The sequence below is a fragment of the Durio zibethinus genome, chromosome 6 (assembly GCF_047325235.1).
Source record: "Durio zibethinus cultivar Kanyao isolate XHJ-2024 chromosome 6, ASM4732523v1, whole genome shotgun sequence".
Classification (NCBI taxonomy): Eukaryota; Viridiplantae; Streptophyta; class Magnoliopsida; order Malvales; family Malvaceae; genus Durio; species Durio zibethinus.
Window position 1 is genome coordinate 1,858,277 of NC_143167.1, and position 19,023 is coordinate 1,877,299.

General features: G+C 33.6%; 3 protein-coding genes across 4 annotated transcripts; 2 read left to right on the plus strand and 1 right to left on the minus strand.

The window, feature by feature from the left end:
* Window positions 1–803: 803 nt before the first annotated feature.
* Window positions 804–1,591, plus strand: LOC111285112 (18.1 kDa class I heat shock protein-like). Its single transcript, XM_022874366.2, has one exon. The coding sequence runs from the start codon at window positions 918–920 to the stop codon at window positions 1,395–1,397; it is 480 nt and encodes a 159-aa protein (XP_022730101.2). The 5' UTR covers window positions 804–917; the 3' UTR covers window positions 1,398–1,591.
* A 765-nt stretch (window positions 1,592–2,356) lies between these two features.
* LOC111286060 (uncharacterized) lies at window positions 2,357–6,501 on the minus strand. Of its 2 annotated transcripts, XM_089761754.1 has the most exons (12): window positions 6,327–6,501; window positions 6,045–6,218; window positions 5,826–5,960; window positions 5,396–5,462; window positions 5,172–5,268; window positions 4,750–4,846; window positions 4,496–4,579; window positions 4,206–4,246; window positions 4,041–4,106; window positions 3,868–3,927; window positions 3,674–3,725; window positions 2,357–3,586 (listed from the first exon to the last, which is right to left on the minus strand). In XM_089761754.1, the coding sequence occupies exons 1-12, from the start codon at window positions 6,331–6,333 to the stop codon at window positions 3,501–3,503; spliced, it is 966 nt and encodes a 321-aa protein (XP_089617880.1). In that variant the 5' UTR covers window positions 6,334–6,501; the 3' UTR covers window positions 2,357–3,500. The 2 variants fall into 2 exon arrangements, with proteins under 2 accessions (XP_089617880.1, XP_089617881.1); XM_089761755.1 differs by having other exon boundaries at window positions 3,586–3,725; window positions 4,045–4,106.
* A 5,493-nt stretch (window positions 6,502–11,994) lies between these two features.
* LOC111285438 (U-box domain-containing protein 13-like) lies at window positions 11,995–17,313 on the plus strand. Its single transcript, XM_022874899.2, has 4 exons — window positions 11,995–12,400; window positions 14,424–14,540; window positions 14,951–15,406; window positions 15,839–17,313. Exons 1-4 carry the CDS (start codon window positions 12,131–12,133, stop codon window positions 16,997–16,999), a joined length of 2,004 nt encoding a protein of 667 aa, XP_022730634.2. The 5' UTR covers window positions 11,995–12,130; the 3' UTR covers window positions 17,000–17,313.
* The last annotated feature ends 1,710 nt before the right edge of the window (window positions 17,314–19,023 follow it).

The following is a 19,023-nucleotide window of genomic DNA, read 5'->3' on the forward strand; positions in this document are numbered from 1 at the left end:
TTTAAAGTGGAAAAAACTAGAATCAGTGAGTAGAGTTGAATGGGATTGAGGCCTAATATTCTAATCCAAAATTCTAACTTAAACTCTTTGAACCCAGCCTATTGGGTGCCTTTGGGCTGCTCTCTTCCCAATGTGTTTGGATTTTGAGCCACCCAACAACCCAGTAAGGTCCAAAAAGGAAAGAAAATTAAGAATTTAACTTGTAAGGAATTAGCATTTAATACATTATTATTTTAAAATTTTAATTACATAAGTAGAATTAAGATATTGACATGTATTTTATTTATTTTGTAATTAATTTTTTTATTTTTTTTCAATATAAGAGATATGTATGACTTTATTAATTTTTTTTGTGAAATCTAAAAACTTTATTTACGGTGGATAAAATAATTTATTAAAATGAATTATTTTTTATACACTATTAATGTAATCTTTTAATTTCATAAACATATCAAGAGATTAATATATATCTCATTTTTTAATTAATTTTTTTATATATTCTGTTAATTTTGTTTGTGAAATCTAAAAATTGCATTATCTCTACTTTTAATAGTACCCGATTTTCTACGTCAAAGTTTAACGAAGCTTGTAGAATATCATGGAAAAAGAATATAAATATATCCAATCATATCTATTAAAGAACATTTAATTCAAGGAATGAATAATACAATTGGAGAAAGGGCAACGAAGGTACCAGAACGCTCTTGCAACTACTAAACTACTATTATTTTCACTTGACATATCAAAACTAGAACCCTCTTTCACTTTGAATCACTTCTATATATAGCATTCTGATCACAACCAAATTCCATCGAGGAAATATACAATTGAAGCTTGAAAATCTTTCTTTGCTTACTCTGTAGACATTTCTTTACTTTTCTTTTTTGGTGTTAATCTTTGTTCATAGTTTTGCAGGCATGTCACTCATTCCTAGTCTTCTTGGTGGTCGCAGAACCAATGTCTTTGATCCATTTTCTCTTGATGTGTGGGATCCTTTTGATGGGTTCTTCAACTCTGCATTGTCGATCAGTGTGCCATCTTCAGCACATGAGACTTCAGCCTTTGCTAATGCAAGGATTGATTGGAAGGAAACACCAGGAGCTCACGTTTTCAAAGCTGACCTTCCGGGGCTGAAGAAAGAGGAGGTGAAAGTTGAGGTTGAAGAAGGGAGGATTCTTCAGATAAGTGGAGAGAGGAGCAAAGAGCAAGAAGAGAAGAATGACAAGTGGCATCGCATCGAGAGAAGCAGTGGGAAGTTCCTGAGGAGGTTTAGGTTGCCTGAGGATGCAAAGATGGATCAGATTAAGGCTAGCATGGAAAATGGTGTCTTAACCTTGACTGTCCCCAAGGAGGAGGAGAAGAAACCTGAGGTTAAGGCCATTGAGATTTCGGGCTAATCGACATGGTTTACACATTTTAAGTTTCAAGAGCCTCGATTATGGAACAATAAGCAAATGGTTTTAGTATTTGTTTGTGTGTGAAGTCTTCCAATGTCTTCCTTATGTTTTTTACTAAAAATTAAAAATAATGTAAAAGTGTGAGACAGTTTTTAACTTTTGAATAAATAAGTGCTTGTTGGAATCTGTTCAAACGAGTTTTCTTGTGATGTTATAGCTATCTACTTCTTAAATTTGTTTATACTTCCTACTTTTGCAGTGACACTAGTTTTACTCACCCTGCCCGCGGGGTGGTGACAGCAGAGAAATTAAGTACCGATCTTTCATCAGCTCTTTTTCTTGGCTTGTTGATCTATAGCCAGGGTGCTGGTACGAGCTTTTGCCAATGCAAGGGTTGATTGGAAAGAGACCCCGGAGGCACGTCTTTAGAGCTGACCTTCCAGGGCTGAAGAAAGAGAGATGAAAGTTACGGTCCAGGAAGGTAGGATACTTCAGATAAGCCGGGAGAGGAGCAAAGAGCAAGAAGAGAAGAATGACAAAGAGGCATCACGTTGAGAGGAGCAGTGGCAAGTTCATGAGGAGGTTCAGGTTGCCTGAAAATGCAAAGTTGGATCAGGTTAAGGCTAGCATGGAAAAGATTGATGCTTTGGTACTTTTGAAATACAGTACATATGAAGGAACAAATGTCTGGTTTTGTTTTTGTGTTGTTTTTGGGTTGGTAATGGCCTAATGGGTTAAATACAAACTGTGAAACCCTTGTCATTAAATCGAAATAATTGAGTATTTTATTGTCAATTTTACAGAATCATCTTTTTTTATATCATGGAAAAGAAAACACAGCCTATGAATGTTGCCAATTATACACCAGATTAGTTAAACTTAAGCTGGGCATATTCCACAGGATGTATAAAAATTATCAGTAATTTATGATTAAGTTCACTCGGAAAAAGAAGAAAAGGGAAAAGAAATACAAGAACATAGATTATGCTAAAACATCGAGACAAGGATTTGTTTGAATTAACTGTTCTGTGAACAAAACAAATACAATTACATAGATAATAGAAATGATACCTCAAGGAAAATGCTTCAGCTTCTGCATTGTTCATGTGATCAAAAGGGCAGCCTTGAACATTTAACTAAGCTAGGTCCTTCAGTTGGATAGACACCCAAGCATGTAGTCCATAGATTCATATCAAGCATCCATATCCTCTAATTGGGTGATGATTGTAACGTGTGAAATATGAAATGCAGGTAAATGCACGCCTCATGTAGAACCATTGGATATTGCAGCACCAATCTTAGCTGTTAAAGGGGAAAAGGTTGGGCGAGCTGACAATAATTTTGGGTTGATAGATAAACAGGATCAAGGTCATTTCCGGCTTAGTCATGGCCAGATTCAACCACAAAAATTTAAGCAAGGTATCACCAGATCTGACCACAACAAGCTATATCTGATAAGGCTATTGCCTGAACCGGCCACAAAAAGCCAGGCCATGGTCGGAGACTGCCTCTTCTGCCACAACAGGCCGAATATGACTATATGTCTTGGCCAACTTATCTTAAAAGGCCGTTTTGGCTGTTGATGATAACCGCCAATAGCCTAGCTATTGCAGGCAACTTCACCTTCACCTATTCACTCTCAAAAACTCAAAAAAGGAATGATAAAGGGTAAAATAGTAGTTCAAGTTTCCTCATTAATTACAAAAATCCTCATTTCCTCTGTTTTTTTGGCCAATATCCTCATTTCTTCTTTAATAACTATTCTCTCTCATGGTATAACTGTAATAATTTTCTCTCCATTCCCCCAATTTGTAAATATTCTTGTGATTGCTGGTTACCATTGCCGTTTCAGCTTTTTCCTATCAATGACCAAGATTAGAGTCACAATATCTAACAGCAATATAGGAGTCACACACCTAATTTTCCGCACACTATAATCATCACCCTCTAATTGATCTCTAAAGGTATGCGCTGCCAAACTAAATATCGAAACTTTGCACCCGCATACAAGGACCGTCCCCAAAGACAAAACTGCCGTGAAGCATGAGAGAGACAAAACAATTAAGGAATGCTCCAGGAGCAAGATGGACAGTAACACTTCTATTATTTCAACGTTAAGAACTCCTTGACATTTTGCAGGATTCCTTTATTATATGGATTTTTAAACCTCATCTCATGATAATTCTCTCCTGGATTTAACCAATTGAACTAAAATTAGAAGGAACAGTATAAAATATGGATATCTAAAGATAAGAATTGTTCTACAAATGTATCACCTGGTAAAGATGAAGCATTAAGTTGGAACTCTGGATACTTCTTCCAGTTCACCTATGGTAAATTAAAAATTAAATGAACAATAGAAATTTACTCTTATAATATATAGTGCAGATTAAACAAATGATTTTTAACAATGTGTACTTGGAAATATATCCAATTTTTTATTTTATCATTGGTCTAGCAGGGGACTTACCCACTCTTCGGTTCTGATATTGAAACATATGCAATAGACATGCCATATAAAAAACAGCCCCTGCGTGGACAGAAAAATCAGATGTGAATGTTTTAACAAAGAAATAAACATCCTTGGATACAACTATAGGATCAAAAAACAAGCACAATTTTCAAAGTCAAACCAATAAAAACCTGCCATAGCACTTGGAGAAGAGAAAATAGCAATGTGCTTCGTGCCATTATTGAAATGAAGTTAGTCTATACAAAGAACATCCAGAAAAAGGGGAAAAAAATCAATATATAAGCACTTATATATGATGGAAATAAATTGGATAAACCATTCAAGCAATGACTTACCTCCAATCTAATTTCTTCCAAAGCCGGAAATTTTGAGGCAACTGCAAATAAACATGCATTTAAGCAAATAAATAAGTAATAATTATAGTAAAGAAGGCAAAACAAATTCCAATATTTTACAAAGCATTGGAAGACCCAACAAGATTAGTCTCACACATTAAGGTAAAGCATCAGATCATCAAATAATTGCAACACAAGTTACAGATCCAAATGAATCACAGTGTTGTCTTGTAAATCATAATTTACAGCTAGTAGATTAACAATTCAAATACAATTAAGCTTATGCTTACACTGGGATGAGCAAACAACGTAAAAAGTTTCAGTAGTAATAAATCCAACAAGAAGAACCATAAAGAGGACATAATTCTTTTGACCTGCATGATAACATAAAAACATCATCAACCACTTACAAGCATAATATTAGTTCAGAAGAATCTCAGAACCAAAGTGTAATTTGCAAGGGAAGAAAAGATTAAGATGGTATCGACAAATCAAAGGACAAATATAAAAAAGACATTGGCAAACGCAAATTAATTTCTATTACCAATACAGTTTCCAAAAGCAGGGCAATGGTGGTCAAACCCCTGTACATGTGTCTTGCAGCTCTTACAGTATCTTACTCTCATTTGCAAAAGAGAACTCTGAGAGAGAAAGCATCAAAGCACAATTACACCAATAAAATTGCAAGGAAACAACACAAAGTGAAACCCATTAGAGACAATATTTTGAATAAGGTTGACGGGAAACTTTCATATTCTTAGAGTCACAGCTAGAATTCAATAGAGTGAAAATTGCACATTTGAAACAGACTTTACTTCAGGTTTTTACTTGGTGAATTCATCTTGAAACAGTTAAAAATTAGAGACACTTAACCAGTTACTTCAAGGTTTTTGCAGAAATGTGCATTTTACCAAGTTTATGCCAACTTGTAAACGTACATGAACAACAAAAATGTAACTAGACAACCTCATTGTGAGTTTGAACACCAAGAACAGAACTTTCATCAAGTTCATCTGAAGAAAAAGACTCATGTGCCACATAACCCGGATCCTTTAACATGATCCTGCCATTAAGTACAGCATAATTAGCATGTTTCATCAATAAACAACAAAACCTAACAGAACAGGCTTTCCATGTGACCAAGAACATTATAGATGTTGCAATATACAGAAAGAGCAAAGAAGAACAACCTACATAGACCAATGATGAGCATGATCATCTCTCCATTGAACATAATGTCCATAATACACGAAATTGCTGCAATTAAGGAAAAGAATGGGATTTTATAAAACAAGCTAATTGCAATAACTGCTCAAAACAAGTTAGTTTCTTGCATCACAAAACCTTTGTTTCATATAACAATATGATTTCCCCATTCCCATTTTGACATCAAATTATTGAAAATACATAGTAACCAATATTTTGTTAACTACTAATAGGACACAAATATCTTAGTGAGCTAAACTTCATTCAAATATTCAAATGATGAAAACAGATGCTAATCAATTAGGATTATACTTAACGCCAATAGAAATGTCATTTTTTCCCAAAAATGGGTAATGTACAAAAAGTTATCCTGCAATTATATTTAGCTTCAAAAATTAAAGGCAGCAAAGGTACCTTGTCGAACAATAGCAATATAAACACCCCATACAAAAAATATACAGCAGAAAACAAAAGCTGGTGCTGATGCATGGAATCCAAGAAGCCGCCTACACCACCCTCCAAATCCCACGACTACCAACAAAACTAAAGCTGCAAAGAAGAGAAACAGAGTTGTTAAACTACAGAAAATCAAGATTGGAATAGTTTCATATATGTTTTGAGGGAGAATAGGACCTGAGAGTATGAGTTGAATGAGTATCGGAGAGGCTGAGAAGAAGAGAGGAACTAAAAAGAGAGCAAATTGAGTGAGTAAAACGGAGATACATGAAATTGTGCCACGACCAATTAATTTTGACCAAGCTAACATCTTCCTTTGATCTTGATCATGTAGTTGCAGCAGCACCATCTCTTGAAACACGAGATTATTGTCTCAGTTTTCGGGAACCCAATTTCAGTTTTGATAAAAGAGAAAAAAAGGGGAAAACAATAGAAATTACTAGGAACAAGAGTCCAAACTTTTCATTTATGGGGTTTCTATGGCCGCAAGCCTGCAATGGAAACTAGCAGTCCATTTCCATATGCATTGATCCAACAACAGGGTCTCGGCCTAGGAGGCCGCAGCAACCCAAAAGATGAAGCCCTCTATCGTGACTGATGGTGGCTATTGAAAATTGTCCTGAAAGCAGCGTCCGCCGACTATAGTAGTTAAAATCCCATATATCTTAACAAACTGGCATAGTCAATAAGTTGTGAAATTTGAACCACAAACGTAATTTAGTCAAACCGAACCTGTTTTTTTTTAGCACATCAGCCCACCTTTATTTTCGTGCTTTTAAAACTAACATTCAACTCGTTGAAACTATCACTACATTTCATCCACAACATCATACAATGCATTTCCATGATACAAACAGGAAGTTCTTCATGTCCATTTATGATAATTACTTACATGAAGTTCTTCATTTCACACTAAAATTTATCTGAATCTTTTTTTAAGTATTGGTGCCTTGTTATTTTAAATTTTAAATTTAAATTTTTTTAATTTTTTATTAAAAAAATATTTTTATTATTCAATTTTATTTTATGATAATTTGAACAAACAAAAAGGATTGTCATTCTCTAATGATATAGGTTCCATTCACTATTTATACACAAATATCAGCTACTTGAAAATTTTTTAAAAATTATATTATTTTTTAAATCAATTAACGTATTATTAAAATTGATACTTCAAAAAATTTATATATATAATATCATCTTCAATAAGATATATAATTAGATAAAAAAAATTAAAAAGTAGATTAAAATTTAAAAAAATAAAAAATTCAAAAAAAAAAAACCTGAATAATTAATGTTTCATCCTTTTGATTTTTATTTTTTGTCTCCAATTGCTTTCATGCTTGATCTCTGCTGGTCATCCCTTAATTTAAAAAAACAATTGCCTTGCACGACTTATTCCTATAAAATACAAAGAAACATAAAACCTTCTTTTTTCTTTTCATGTTAGTATTATTCATGTCGTGTAAGAATTATGGAAAATTCAAGCAAACAATTGGACCAAATTTCAACTATGGCTGGCTGTTTGGGCTTTGATTAGTACGCCAAGAAATTCAATCCCCAAAAAATAAAAAAACCCCGACCTTAAATTAAAAAACCAAACAAAAAACAAAGGCAGACAAAATTGGATAGGCACAAGTTCACGTGTACGACAATTTTTTGCCCAATCAGCAAACAACAGGGTCACCACCTCAGCTGCTGTGCCGTAATGATTTCTCACCATGGGAAGGAAGTTTTCTGAGCTGTCCTTGCGGCGGGTCACGTGCACCTCCGTCACCTTCTCGGGCCCCACCATCCAGTGTGATGTGACCCACGCTGGAACCAACGGTGGATAATTCATAATTGAAAAAGATAAAAAATATTTGTTTCAGTAGAATTTTTCGTAGGATTCACTGGATCCTGGGATTCGAAATGAACGGCTTTGATTCGTTACCAACTCCAAAACCGGATCTTGCCACGTTGGATAAGACACAGCCACCATTGCCTCCACATAGACCATGTGCGGCAGTTTTTGTTTCCCAGTTGGGACCCACAACGAAAAGGACCCCACTTAAAGGGGCATGGACTTCTTTCTAAATTTTTATTGGCCATCAGCTACATGTGGATAAAGCGGCTCGGTTGTTAGAGCCGGACTGAGCTGAGCCGAATGAATGTCACTAGAATCAAATCACGAGTCACTGCCGCGTAAGTAAGAAGTAACGGTCTATCTTCATCCCACCACCACCCACTCCGCCACATGTGGACCGCATGCATGCCCTATTTAACAGGCCAGACTTGACTCTTGTCAAACGGCAAGGGAACCACCACGTGTAAGGACGTGATCGTCGAGGGTACCAGATCGTGCCATTGAATTAATTGACTAAATAATCATTTTAAAACTTATCGTTTATCAAAATAATTTTTTTGTAAGAAAAAAATTCAAAATAAATATATTATTCAATTATAAAGGTATATATTTGATAATTTAAGATAAATAATTATAAATTATATATTTAAAATAATTTAAATAAATAATTATTGATAATATTTAAATTTAAAATTTTTTTATTAAAAAAGATAAAATTTAATCGAATAAAATAGTATTGTTTATCAAAAGTATCATTCTATGATTCGGATTTTTTTTTTTTAATTATCCACTAAAAATTTTGACAAAAAATTCATGACTAAATTAATAGCACGAACGATTTTCATGTAATGTTTTCCATGTAAAAGAATTAAGGTCAAAATGTCAAATTTGCCACAATCAAATCTTATTTAGGTTCGTTAAACAGGGGACTCCGGTTCCACTTTTGGTCCTCTTACCTTCTGGTTCCGCTGCTCCATGCTTAAGTTTGATCAATCAGAATACAACACGTGGAGCATAGCATTGCTTAATGAAGAATATATGAGAAAGATATTTCAAGAACAGGACGATGAAGTACAAACTTTGGACACTTCAAACTTATTTTGATTTTCCTCTGTCTCTTAAACATTGTTTGCTGTAAAAATTTTTGGATAAGAAAAATATTTCTCTCTCACCAACGGTATGACAAAAATATCAATGTATCCTATAACTTTTTAAATTTAACCTATGTGGCATTCTGTAATTAATGGGAAAAAATAAGCCTAAAAATTTTACATTTACAGCTTTGAGGCCATTTCTTTTTACAATATGTTCTCTATTTTATACCCACTGAAAAACACAAAATTAGAGATAGTAATTTAATCTATTTTGGATGGGTTTCGTTTCGACTTAATTTTTTAAAGGTTATTTTTATTTTTAAAAATTAAATTTTAAGTCGAATAGAATAATAATAAAAAAAATTAAAATCAAAATTAATTTTTAGGTAAATCTACTTTAATCTAATCTGATATATATAAATAAATTATTTTTAATTAATTATTTAATTTTATATTTATATTTATATTTAAAAAATAATATTTTATTAATTTTATGTTAAATTTAATAATTACAATTTTATATAATATTATTTTAAATTAAATTAAATTAAATATTATGAATATAAAATCAAGTTAAATTTAAATCGAACAAAAATCTATTTCAATCATTGTCATTCGTGCACAAAACTTTAAAAAAGCAATAAACGTGAGTAAGTTGTTCCCTTCGAGATGTTCCTTTCTCTTTCCCTGTTTGTCTCCATTAAGGCCTGCTATAATAGTGATTTTGCCTCCTCATTAAGCTCACAAATGAACTTTAAAGGTGCCGGCCAGAACAAGAGGTCTGCTGATGAAGGGTTTAGCAGATTAGCTGCACATGGTCCGTGTTTGTGCTTTAGAGCAACTACATATGGTATTCTCCTATATGTGTTTGAACATGACAAAAGATTCATTTGAAACATCAAGAACAAAAGATCTTAATTTGATAAGATAATAACGATTTAGGCAAACAAGTTCTTCCATGAAGTGAATCAAACATTAAGATCTGAAAATCATATATCAGATCATTCAAATCAAATTATATTATATTTCCAATACTCATAATAAATGGGATAAATTGTAACTTTATTCCCGTCTTTCAAGAGAACAAAAGGCTTTAAACTTTCTTCAACCTTTCACCACCGGTTTGTGGCTGAGGCCTTCCGGTGGTGGTGGTGGTGGCGGGTGGTGGTCTGGCCTCTCTTAATTTAGCAAAAAGTTGACATTTAAGTAGTTAAATTTCAAAAGTGATTGAAGGGAAAAAGAAAGAAAGTTTTGAAACACAATGATTAATGGGAGCATAAGCCAACTTGACAAAATTGGAAAACAAACTTTTTAGACATACAAATATATCCATCACCATCAAATTCCCATTACTAGACAAAAGCAAAACTGTCCGTTGGAGACTTTATTTCTACGAGCAAGCGTCTGGCACTGTCCATCCTCAGAGATAATGCGGTAATGTGCCCATGTCCCCATCCTTCAATCCTTTTTTAAACACTTTCTTCCGCCATGATTGGATTTTTTTCAGCTTTTATTCCTTCTTGCATGCCCATCATTTGCAAAATTTTTCGATACTGGTTCTTCATCTTTATCTATGAGTGCTATTATATTTCATAATTAATAGATTTGATTGTTTGCATATTTATATCATATAAAATATTAAAATTTATTATTCAAATCGTATTTTATATGAAAATTATATATCATAATTTTTATTAATATAAAAATATTAAATATATTTTTTAAATTTTATTAAATACATATATAATTATTACTAAAATTTTAAATCGTATCATTTTTATATTTTATTTATATATTATATATCATGTCATTATCTCATATTTTAAATTATCAAATTTAGTAATTTATCTTTGCTTTATAAAAGATGAAATTGTAGTTAAATTTCTTGTTTTCATTTTTTTATATACTATATCCTCATATTGTATTTTAAATTATCAAATTTAATAATTAATCATTACTTTTTAAAAGTTAAAATTGTGGTTAAATTTTTTGTTTTCCTTCTTTTGTTAAAAGAATATCGAATTCGAAACAAAAATATTTATAGATCAAGTCGTACCAAATCCAATAAGTAAATTTATTCAAGATTTTTATCTAATATTTTCAATAAAATTCATTTAAATTAAATTAATTAGAAAGATGTTTGAGTTGTTTTAATGAATTGTTTTACATTGATTCGGTGAATACAAATTTTTAAATGTCCTCCTGATGTAAGATTTAAAAAGAAAATGTTGAACATGTCCAAATAGGATTTCTTACATAAGATTTTAGTTGTTAGTGATTTTTTTATCCTTTGCTTTTGAATTCTTAGCTGCATGTCTTTATTGTTTTATTGTTTTTTTTTTTTTTGTTTGGTTCAAAGTAAATCAACAACCTTTTTTGTCCACTTTCCCACAAGTTTGGACGCGACCAAACTTGTATGATAAGTATAATTACATTTATTTCTTTTAAAAGATTTTGATAAACCGATGTTTATAGGTATTAGTTAACATTTTTCATTTTTTCAATTTAATTTATTGAATCAACAATGTTAGACATTTAACTTATTTTTATTTAAGAATTTCAAGTGTATGATATACAGAAATTGCTTAAATTGTTTTTGGAAAATCAATTAGTAACAAACAAAATTAACACATTATAGTCTAATATCAAAACGTTCAATTTTTTTTATAAAAAAAATACAGTATAAAAATAAAAATTTACATATATATTATTTTTAATTTTTAATTTATTATATACATATTTTTAAAATTATAAAATTAACCTCAAAATCAATTTTAATTTGAAAAGATCATACACGTCCAAAATATAGGAGCGCATTGAATATTGTTGGGCACTAACAATATCAGATATGGGCCACGCAGTTCGGCCCTGAATTTTATTGGAAATAAATTAAAAAGATTTTCATAATCGAATTTATGCGCAAATTTAGACATGAAATTTTCAAATTTGTCTGGAAAAAAAAATGTTTAAACTCCATTTCACTGACTGCAAGACGAGTCATTAGCCGAGCCGAGCCAGACCTGGTACATAGAGTCTTGACAATAGATTTAAGCCGAGCCTAAACATCTAATTCTAATCGCTCTCCGCTCTCTCCACTTTGAATCCGGTCCGGTTCAGATAAGCCGAGTCAGTGAATTAAAAGGTCTAAGTTGTCTATAACTAAACTTTCTCATTCTCTTTCTCGTCTGTCAAAGTCGTCAGTCTTCTCTCTAATGGAGACGGGTTTTTCCTCACGTTAGCTTTCGAAGACTTAGCTCAATCTCTATTTGAATCAAAACCTTCAAGTTTTTAAACGCCTGCGTTTAACGAGATCTGGATTCAGAATGGAAGAAGATAAAGGAGCGCTGGTGCAGAGCTTGATCGATGCGGTGAACCAAATAGCTTCAATCGGCGACTACAGATGCCCGGTGAAGAAGGAGTATTGCAATCTTGCTAGGAGACTCAAGCTGTTGACGCCAATGTTTGAGGAGATTAGAGAAAGCAAAGAGCAAATCCCTGAAGAAACTGTTAAAGCTTTGGTCTCCTTGAAAGAATCTTTGGTTTCGGCTAAGGAGTTGCTCAGATTCGGCAGTGAAGGCAGTAAGATTTACCTGGTGTGTGAGTATTATTATTCGATTTTTTTTTGGATCTGTTTGGCTGCTGAGAAAATGGAGGAAAATTAGCTTGTGAAGTACTTGCAATAATCAGAATATTTCTTGCAATAACATTATCTAAAATCAATTGATAAAATATTATAAATGGAGCATTAAAATTCGAATACGATATTTAATGCTACATTTTCTTATTAATTCAAAAAGGAATTTGATGTAGTTCCTTTTTTTTTCTTTAATTAATACTATAGAAAAAAAAAAAGCACTCAGAACCTATTCAGTAAATATTTTAGCCACAATTTCATCCGGTTTTCTTTTTTATTTTTTTCAAATTCAAATAATTTTACGAGAAATTCTCATCATAAACATTTTCAAGCGTCATAGTCATCGATACATGCAAGGCTAAAGTAGGATCTCTAGTCCTTCATAGATTTTTCCTTAAAAGAAAAGGATATAACGTTGTTAATTGAATTTCAGGATTGTCCCTTTGTGTCTGGATTGTTGTCAAATCTGAATCCTTCATTTAATATAACTCTCTTGATCCACTTTTGTTTCCATTAGCTCCGACCATGATATATCAATTAGGGATTACCTTGTCTCTTGTTACGTTTTACGTGCTCAACTCTGCCTCTATTATTTTGATTATAATATAAGGTCTTGAAAATAACTGGTGTCATCATCATAATTGTATTGGAAGCCTGTGAAACTAAGGATAATGTTTTATAACCGGACAAGAACGAGTCTTTCATTCTGATTATGGAGATTTTGTTTCTGCATCAATAGTATGTAGAGTTCTGGTTGTTCTGTTTCTGGTATTTGATTTGGAGGTTCATTGCGGTGGTTAAAATTAGAGGGAGGGATGGAGAAATAGGAGGAGGAGGAGGACCAAAGAGATAGAAGCGGAGGGGAGAGGGGGGTGGTGGTTTGTAGTATCCCCAATGTATGGTTCCTAAGTTTCTGGCCTTGAAACTAATTTTCGGAGCATTCCTGCACAAGTAATTATACTTAATTGGGTTGTTATGTTCATTGGTTTCCTGTGGTTTTTCTTGGAATCATCGGTATATGGCTCAGTTTATGTTTCCCATTCTTACAAATGGAGGGAGAGAGAGATCTATTTCAATCGGGATCCCCAATATATGGCTTTTTATATTTGGTGCTTGTATTAATTCTTGTGTATTTCTATGTCAACAATCATATTGGTTTGTCACAGACATAGATTTAGTGTTTTATTGTTGAGGTTGACAAACAAGTGCACCATAACATTTCTCCTCATGCCCCTATTTTGAGATGGGCTTTTAAAAGGAGCATTCCAAGTGGCTGCAATCCGTGGATGGGGTCGATTTATGGTATGACTACTTTGCTGAGGCAAGGAATGGACATAGTTTCTTTTTCTTGGTTGTGAAGCCAAAGTTTCATGCTCTTTGTTATGCCAGACTCTGAAACAGATGCACCCGTTTTCTGTTGAAAACGACTGCCATAAATGGATATAAAGTTCTGAGGATCAAATTCATTCATTTATTTTGCTCAAGTTCGATACTAGAGCAATTTAATTTATCCCAAACTACTGCTTTCGTCTTCTTTTTCAAGCTTTATTGTGGCATATTGAATGCAATGATTTCACTCTTTGCTCATCCAATCTGTAATTTTATTACACTATGACTTTAGATTGTGGTTAAGTTTGACACTCATGTCTAGCAAGGAAATGATGGTATTAGAACTTCAATCTTTTAAAATGGCCAATGATATGTACTTTCTTTTTAATATTCTAATAATTGGTTACTCTCTAATTAGAGAGAGAAGCCATGAGTTTATAACCACCTGAGAAGGTGTTTATGTGATCTGTTTTTGAATCAACATCATGGTGTATTGTTAATTTTTGCTAGATTTATTTATTGCTAAAAGTAACTGTTTGAAAATCAAGTTCTACTTTAAGTGAAAATTTTTAACACAAATGAATAATATGTTGGTGAACTGGTTTGTCACCGCATTTGACTATCGACTGAAACTATTTTTTATCTGCATATAGGTTCTAGAGAGGGAGCAGATTATGCATAAATTTCGTGAAGTGACAGCTCAATTGGAACAAGCTTTGAGTGGAATTTCCTATGAGAATCTTGAAATATCAGATGAAGTAAAGGAACAGGTATAATCTATCAGTGGACATATGTTTGGAAGAATTACATAGTATATTATTTTCCTCTTGCTATTTCATATTTGGTCCTTTTCTGTGTATGACCTATAGATGATTACTTGAATCATAGTCATCTTAGACATGGAATAGAGTGCCCTCAAGACTCAAGTAATAATAGTAATCATGATTAATTGAGTTTTTCTGGAGTTGCTTATGATTTGAGAAACCAAAGATGGTATGGATAGAAATAAGCATGGAGAGACTCAAGGGGCGCAAATAGCAATCAAAACTAAATCTATTCAGCTCTTAACACAATTCAACTTTAGGTTTCTTTTAGGTTTTAGAGGCCAAAAGGAACTTTGGGTTACTTCATTGTATAATTTTTTTTAAAGGGATTACATGAATAATATTTCTATGTTTAGATGGAGCTTGTTCTAGCTCAGTTCAGGAGAGCTAAAGGAAGGGTTGATGCACCTGATGTTGAGCTGTACGAAGATCTATTATCGCTCTACAACAAGAGCAATGATGCAGCAGCAGATCCAGAAGTGCTAAGGAGATTGGCTGAGAAGTTACAATTGGTTGGGATAGCTGAACTTACACAAGAATCATTAGCTCTACATGAGATGGTTTCTGCCAGTGGTGGAGATCCTGGGGAAACATTTGAGAAGATGTCAAACTTATTAAAGAAAATCAAGGATTTTGTGCAGACAGAAAATCCTAACTTGCAGGCTCCTGCAAGGGAAAAGTATCTTCCTCCTAGTAGTAGTGGGCAAGCAACCACTGATGGAAATCGCAAGACTCCTGTTATACCAGATGATTTCCGCTGTCCAATATCCCTGGAGTTGATGAAGGATCCTGTCATTGTTTCAACAGGGCAGGTATATTTGTTGTAGATTTCCTGCTCATGATAACCAAGATTTTTTCTTTTGAATATTTTCAGTCTTGAAAACCACCTCTCTCCCCTTTAGTTATTTAAATGTCAAGAAATGTTCAATTTTGCATGATAAATTTGTTTGGTTATTGACCTAGCTTGTTGCATCATATTACATTGTCATGCCATTAATTTATTTGGCCAAAAGTTTGTTCTTGAAATGGTCCTAGTCATATACTAGTTCTCTATTTTTAATTGCTTGGAGTAACTAAACTTGAGGTTGTGACCCAAATCGGATGCTAACTAAAAGATTTGTATAAGAACCTTGTGTTTTGGAATACATGTTTTGGACAATTGCACATACATGCAGAGGCTGAAGTCTTGTTTACCATTATTTTCATGCTATAATTTTAACAGGTTTCATTACTCTCTTCTGTAGACTTATGAACGTTGTTGCATCGAGAAATGGCTGGAGCAAGGGCATGGAACATGTCCAAAAACACGACAGACCCTTAGTAGCCCTGCCCTTACGCCCAATTATGTATTGCGTAGTCTAATAGCTCAATGGTGTGAGGCAAATGGCATTGAACCACCCAAAAGACCCAGTAAAACCACATCTGCCTTCTCACCCACCGAACATACCAAGATTGAAATTCTCCTCCGTAAACTTGCATCTAGCAACCCTGAAGACCAAAGAACGGCTGCAGGCGAAATTCGTCTTCTTGCCAAACGCAATGCTGATAATCGTGTGGCCATTGCTGAAGCTGGGGCCATACCTCTCCTTATGAGCCTCCTTTCAACACCTGACTCACGCACCCAAGAACATGCTGTAACAGCACTTCTTAACCTTTCCATTTGTGAAGAAAACAAAGGAAGTATCATATCATCTGGAGCAGTTCCTGGTATAGTCCTGGTGCTTAAGAAGGGGAGCATGGAAGCTAGAGAGAATGCTGCAGCCACCCTTTTCAGCCTTTCAGTAGTGGATGAAAATAAGGTGACAATTGGTGCCTTAGGAGCAATCCCTCCACTGGTGACGCTGCTAAGTGAAGGCACACAAAGGGGCAAAAAGGATGCAGCAACAGCACTCTTCAATTTGTGCATTTACCAAGGGAACAAAGGAAAAGCAGTGAGAGCTGGAGTTGTGCCCACGTTAATGCGATTGTTGACAGAACCTGGAGGTGGAATGGTGGATGAGGCATTGGCCATACTTGCTATACTTGCTAGCCATCCTGAAGGGAAGTCTGCCATTGGAGCAGCAGATGCAGTGCCAGTTTTGGTAGATTTTATTGGAAATGGATCCCCAAGGAACAGAGAGAATGCAGCTGCAGTTTTGGTGCAACTTTGTGCTGGAGACCAACAACATTTAGCAGCGGCCCAGGAGCTAGGCGTGATGGGTCCTTTGGCGGACTTGGCACAAAATGGTACAGATAGGGGCAAGCGGAAGGCTACTCAATTGCTTGAGCGCATGAGTAGGTTTGTTGAGCAGCAAAAGCTGGCACAGGCGCAAGCTGAGGCCCAAGCACAGCAGTTCCAGCCTCAGCCTAAGCCTCAAACTCAGCTGCCGCGGCCACCCTCTGTGGCAGATCCTGTTGATAGCTGAGGTTCATTTTGCCAACTGTTTTTGTTCGTTTTGTCACCTTGTTTCTTTTAACGTATTAAAGGAGGCAGCTTTGCTACAAAAGAGGTGGAAGATCACCTGTCCAACCTATAAGTTATTCATTTGTTTGTATGCAAGAATATTTTATTTACAGACCCATCAAACTCCCCCTCCCACCCACCCAAAAAAAAAAAAAGGGAAAGGAAAAGGCTGATTTGTGCTTCACATGTATGCAAATTTGTACCATTATAACATATGTACGATTGTAATCATCCTCAGTTTTAATTCGAGAGAGATGTTTCTGTTTTCAAATCAAACTTGGTTTCCAAAGTCACTTGTGATCTCTGCTTGCTCAAGTACAACGTTGTGGACCTTGAACTTCAGTCTGTGTTTTATTTTTGCTACAAATGTAACTCATTTACTCTTAACAGCTATATTTTTTCAGACATTTTGATTTAGGTTCAGAATTATTTACATATATCAGAACGATTAATCAATCCTTTTATTATCTATAAAACTTGAAATTCTCAATAATCAAGCCAATTTTTTCTTGAATAAATAATTAAGCCACTTGATTAAGCTTTCAAATTGGTTAATAAACTGATGACTAATCACCATAGCTGCAATTTGTCAAGTGGCAATGTCGTACTAAGATTTTGGGATTTGGGACGGGTTTGGGCTGTTTTTGCGGAAAAGATTTGAGCCAGCTCATTTGGATGCTGGTTGATGTTGCCGTTGGAAACAACTTTTGCGTCGCTCTTCGAGAGGGCCTCCGCTTTGACACTTTTGCTAGCTATCTCCTTTGCAACTTGATTGGACCACCCTACCAAAAGCATATAAACCTATGGACCACCCTTCTTCGGCTGTTTGATGCCCCATAAGTCATAACTAAGCCTGTTTCGTAGATTTTCTAGTAATGAAATTCTTTTAATCATCTAGTGTAATTTCAAACAAATTCGAATTTAATTCAATTGATTAATAAAATTATTTTTAAAATATAATATTTAATAAATTTAAATTTTAAATTTTAATATTACAAATTTTCTATTATCTCAAGATTATGATTTCCCTTGTTAAAAAATTCATATTTAATCTATTGGTTATAATAATTTTTTATAACATAATTAAGGAACACGGATTTGAATTCTTATTTCTTCCTTATATATGCAGAAGGATAAATATAATATATAGGTATAAAATATCAAGATGGAAATAAAATCTTATGCATGCAAATAACGTATTGTGATTATTTTTGTAAAATTTGAAATTATAGGGTTTTTTTAATGATTTTTCTTTTAGTAGTTAATGGAAGAGATTTTAGTAATAAATAATTCTATACATTTTATTAAGTACTTACTTTATGGATTTGATTTAGGATCAACCTAACCACAATAAAAAATATTAATGTCAATAGTGAAGGCAAGATTAATTCATTTTTTGTTCGATTTTATTTGCTTTTTTGAAAAATTTAGTATTTGTAAATGATTAGTTTATATATATAAATTCAAAGTTAATGTGTCTAGCGGTTTATTTTGCTATTTGAATTTTATTTTAAGTTTTTTTTTTTACTTTTTATTAAAAAATAAAAAAATAATTAGCAAAAATATCAATCAAACGAAATTGGCATGAAACCTAAAAGAGTATCGAAATATATATAAAAAAAAAAAATCAGTCGTTTCTCATCAACCTAATTAGACATATTTTTTAAGTAATTTAAAGATTTCGACCAAACCCTATTGGTAGGGCAGGTTGCACATAGAAATTCTGCATTTGATTATTTTATATCTTATAAGTTTCAATTTCTTTTCTCTAATTATTTTTCTTCTACTGATCTGCTGCTTGATTTCCTTCCTCTCCCCCATCTACTTTCATTTCAAATCCCCATGCATTCTCTCCTGGCTGCTCTGCTCTATCTGGTACACAGCCAAGAAGTATAAACTAAAATGGAAATACATGCATGACCTACTGCAGGCTAGCCTTAAGTAATTAAACATCAAACTCACAGCTTAACAACGACAACTAGCTTT

What these genes read in the sequence shown, in the direction of transcription:
- LOC111285112 (XM_022874366.2), top strand. Translation starts at nt 918, where the DNA reads ATGTCACTCATTCCTAGTCTTCTTGGTGGTCGCAGAACCAATGTCTTT.
- LOC111285438 (XM_022874899.2), top strand. Translation starts at nt 12,131, where the DNA reads ATGGAAGAAGATAAAGGAGCGCTGGTGCAGAGCTTGATCGATGCGGTG. An exon ending in AAGGCAGTAAGATTTACCTG is followed by an intron (nt 12,401 to 14,423) that starts GTGTGTGAGTAT and finishes ATCTGCATATAG; the next exon opens with GTTCTAGAGAGGGAGCAGAT. An exon ending in TCATTGTTTCAACAGGGCAG is followed by an intron (nt 15,407 to 15,838) that starts GTATATTTGTTG and finishes TCTCTTCTGTAG; the next exon opens with ACTTATGAACGTTGTTGCAT.
- LOC111286060 (XM_089761754.1), bottom strand. An exon ending in CATTCAACTCATACTCTCAG is followed by an intron (nt 5,961 to 6,044) that starts GTCCTATTCTCC and finishes TCTTCTTTGCAG; the next exon opens with CTTTAGTTTTGTTGGTAGTC. An exon ending in TTCTCCAAGTGCTATGGCAG is followed by an intron (nt 3,928 to 4,040) that starts GTTTTTATTGGT and finishes CTGTCCACGCAG; the next exon opens with GGGCTGTTTTTTATATGGCA.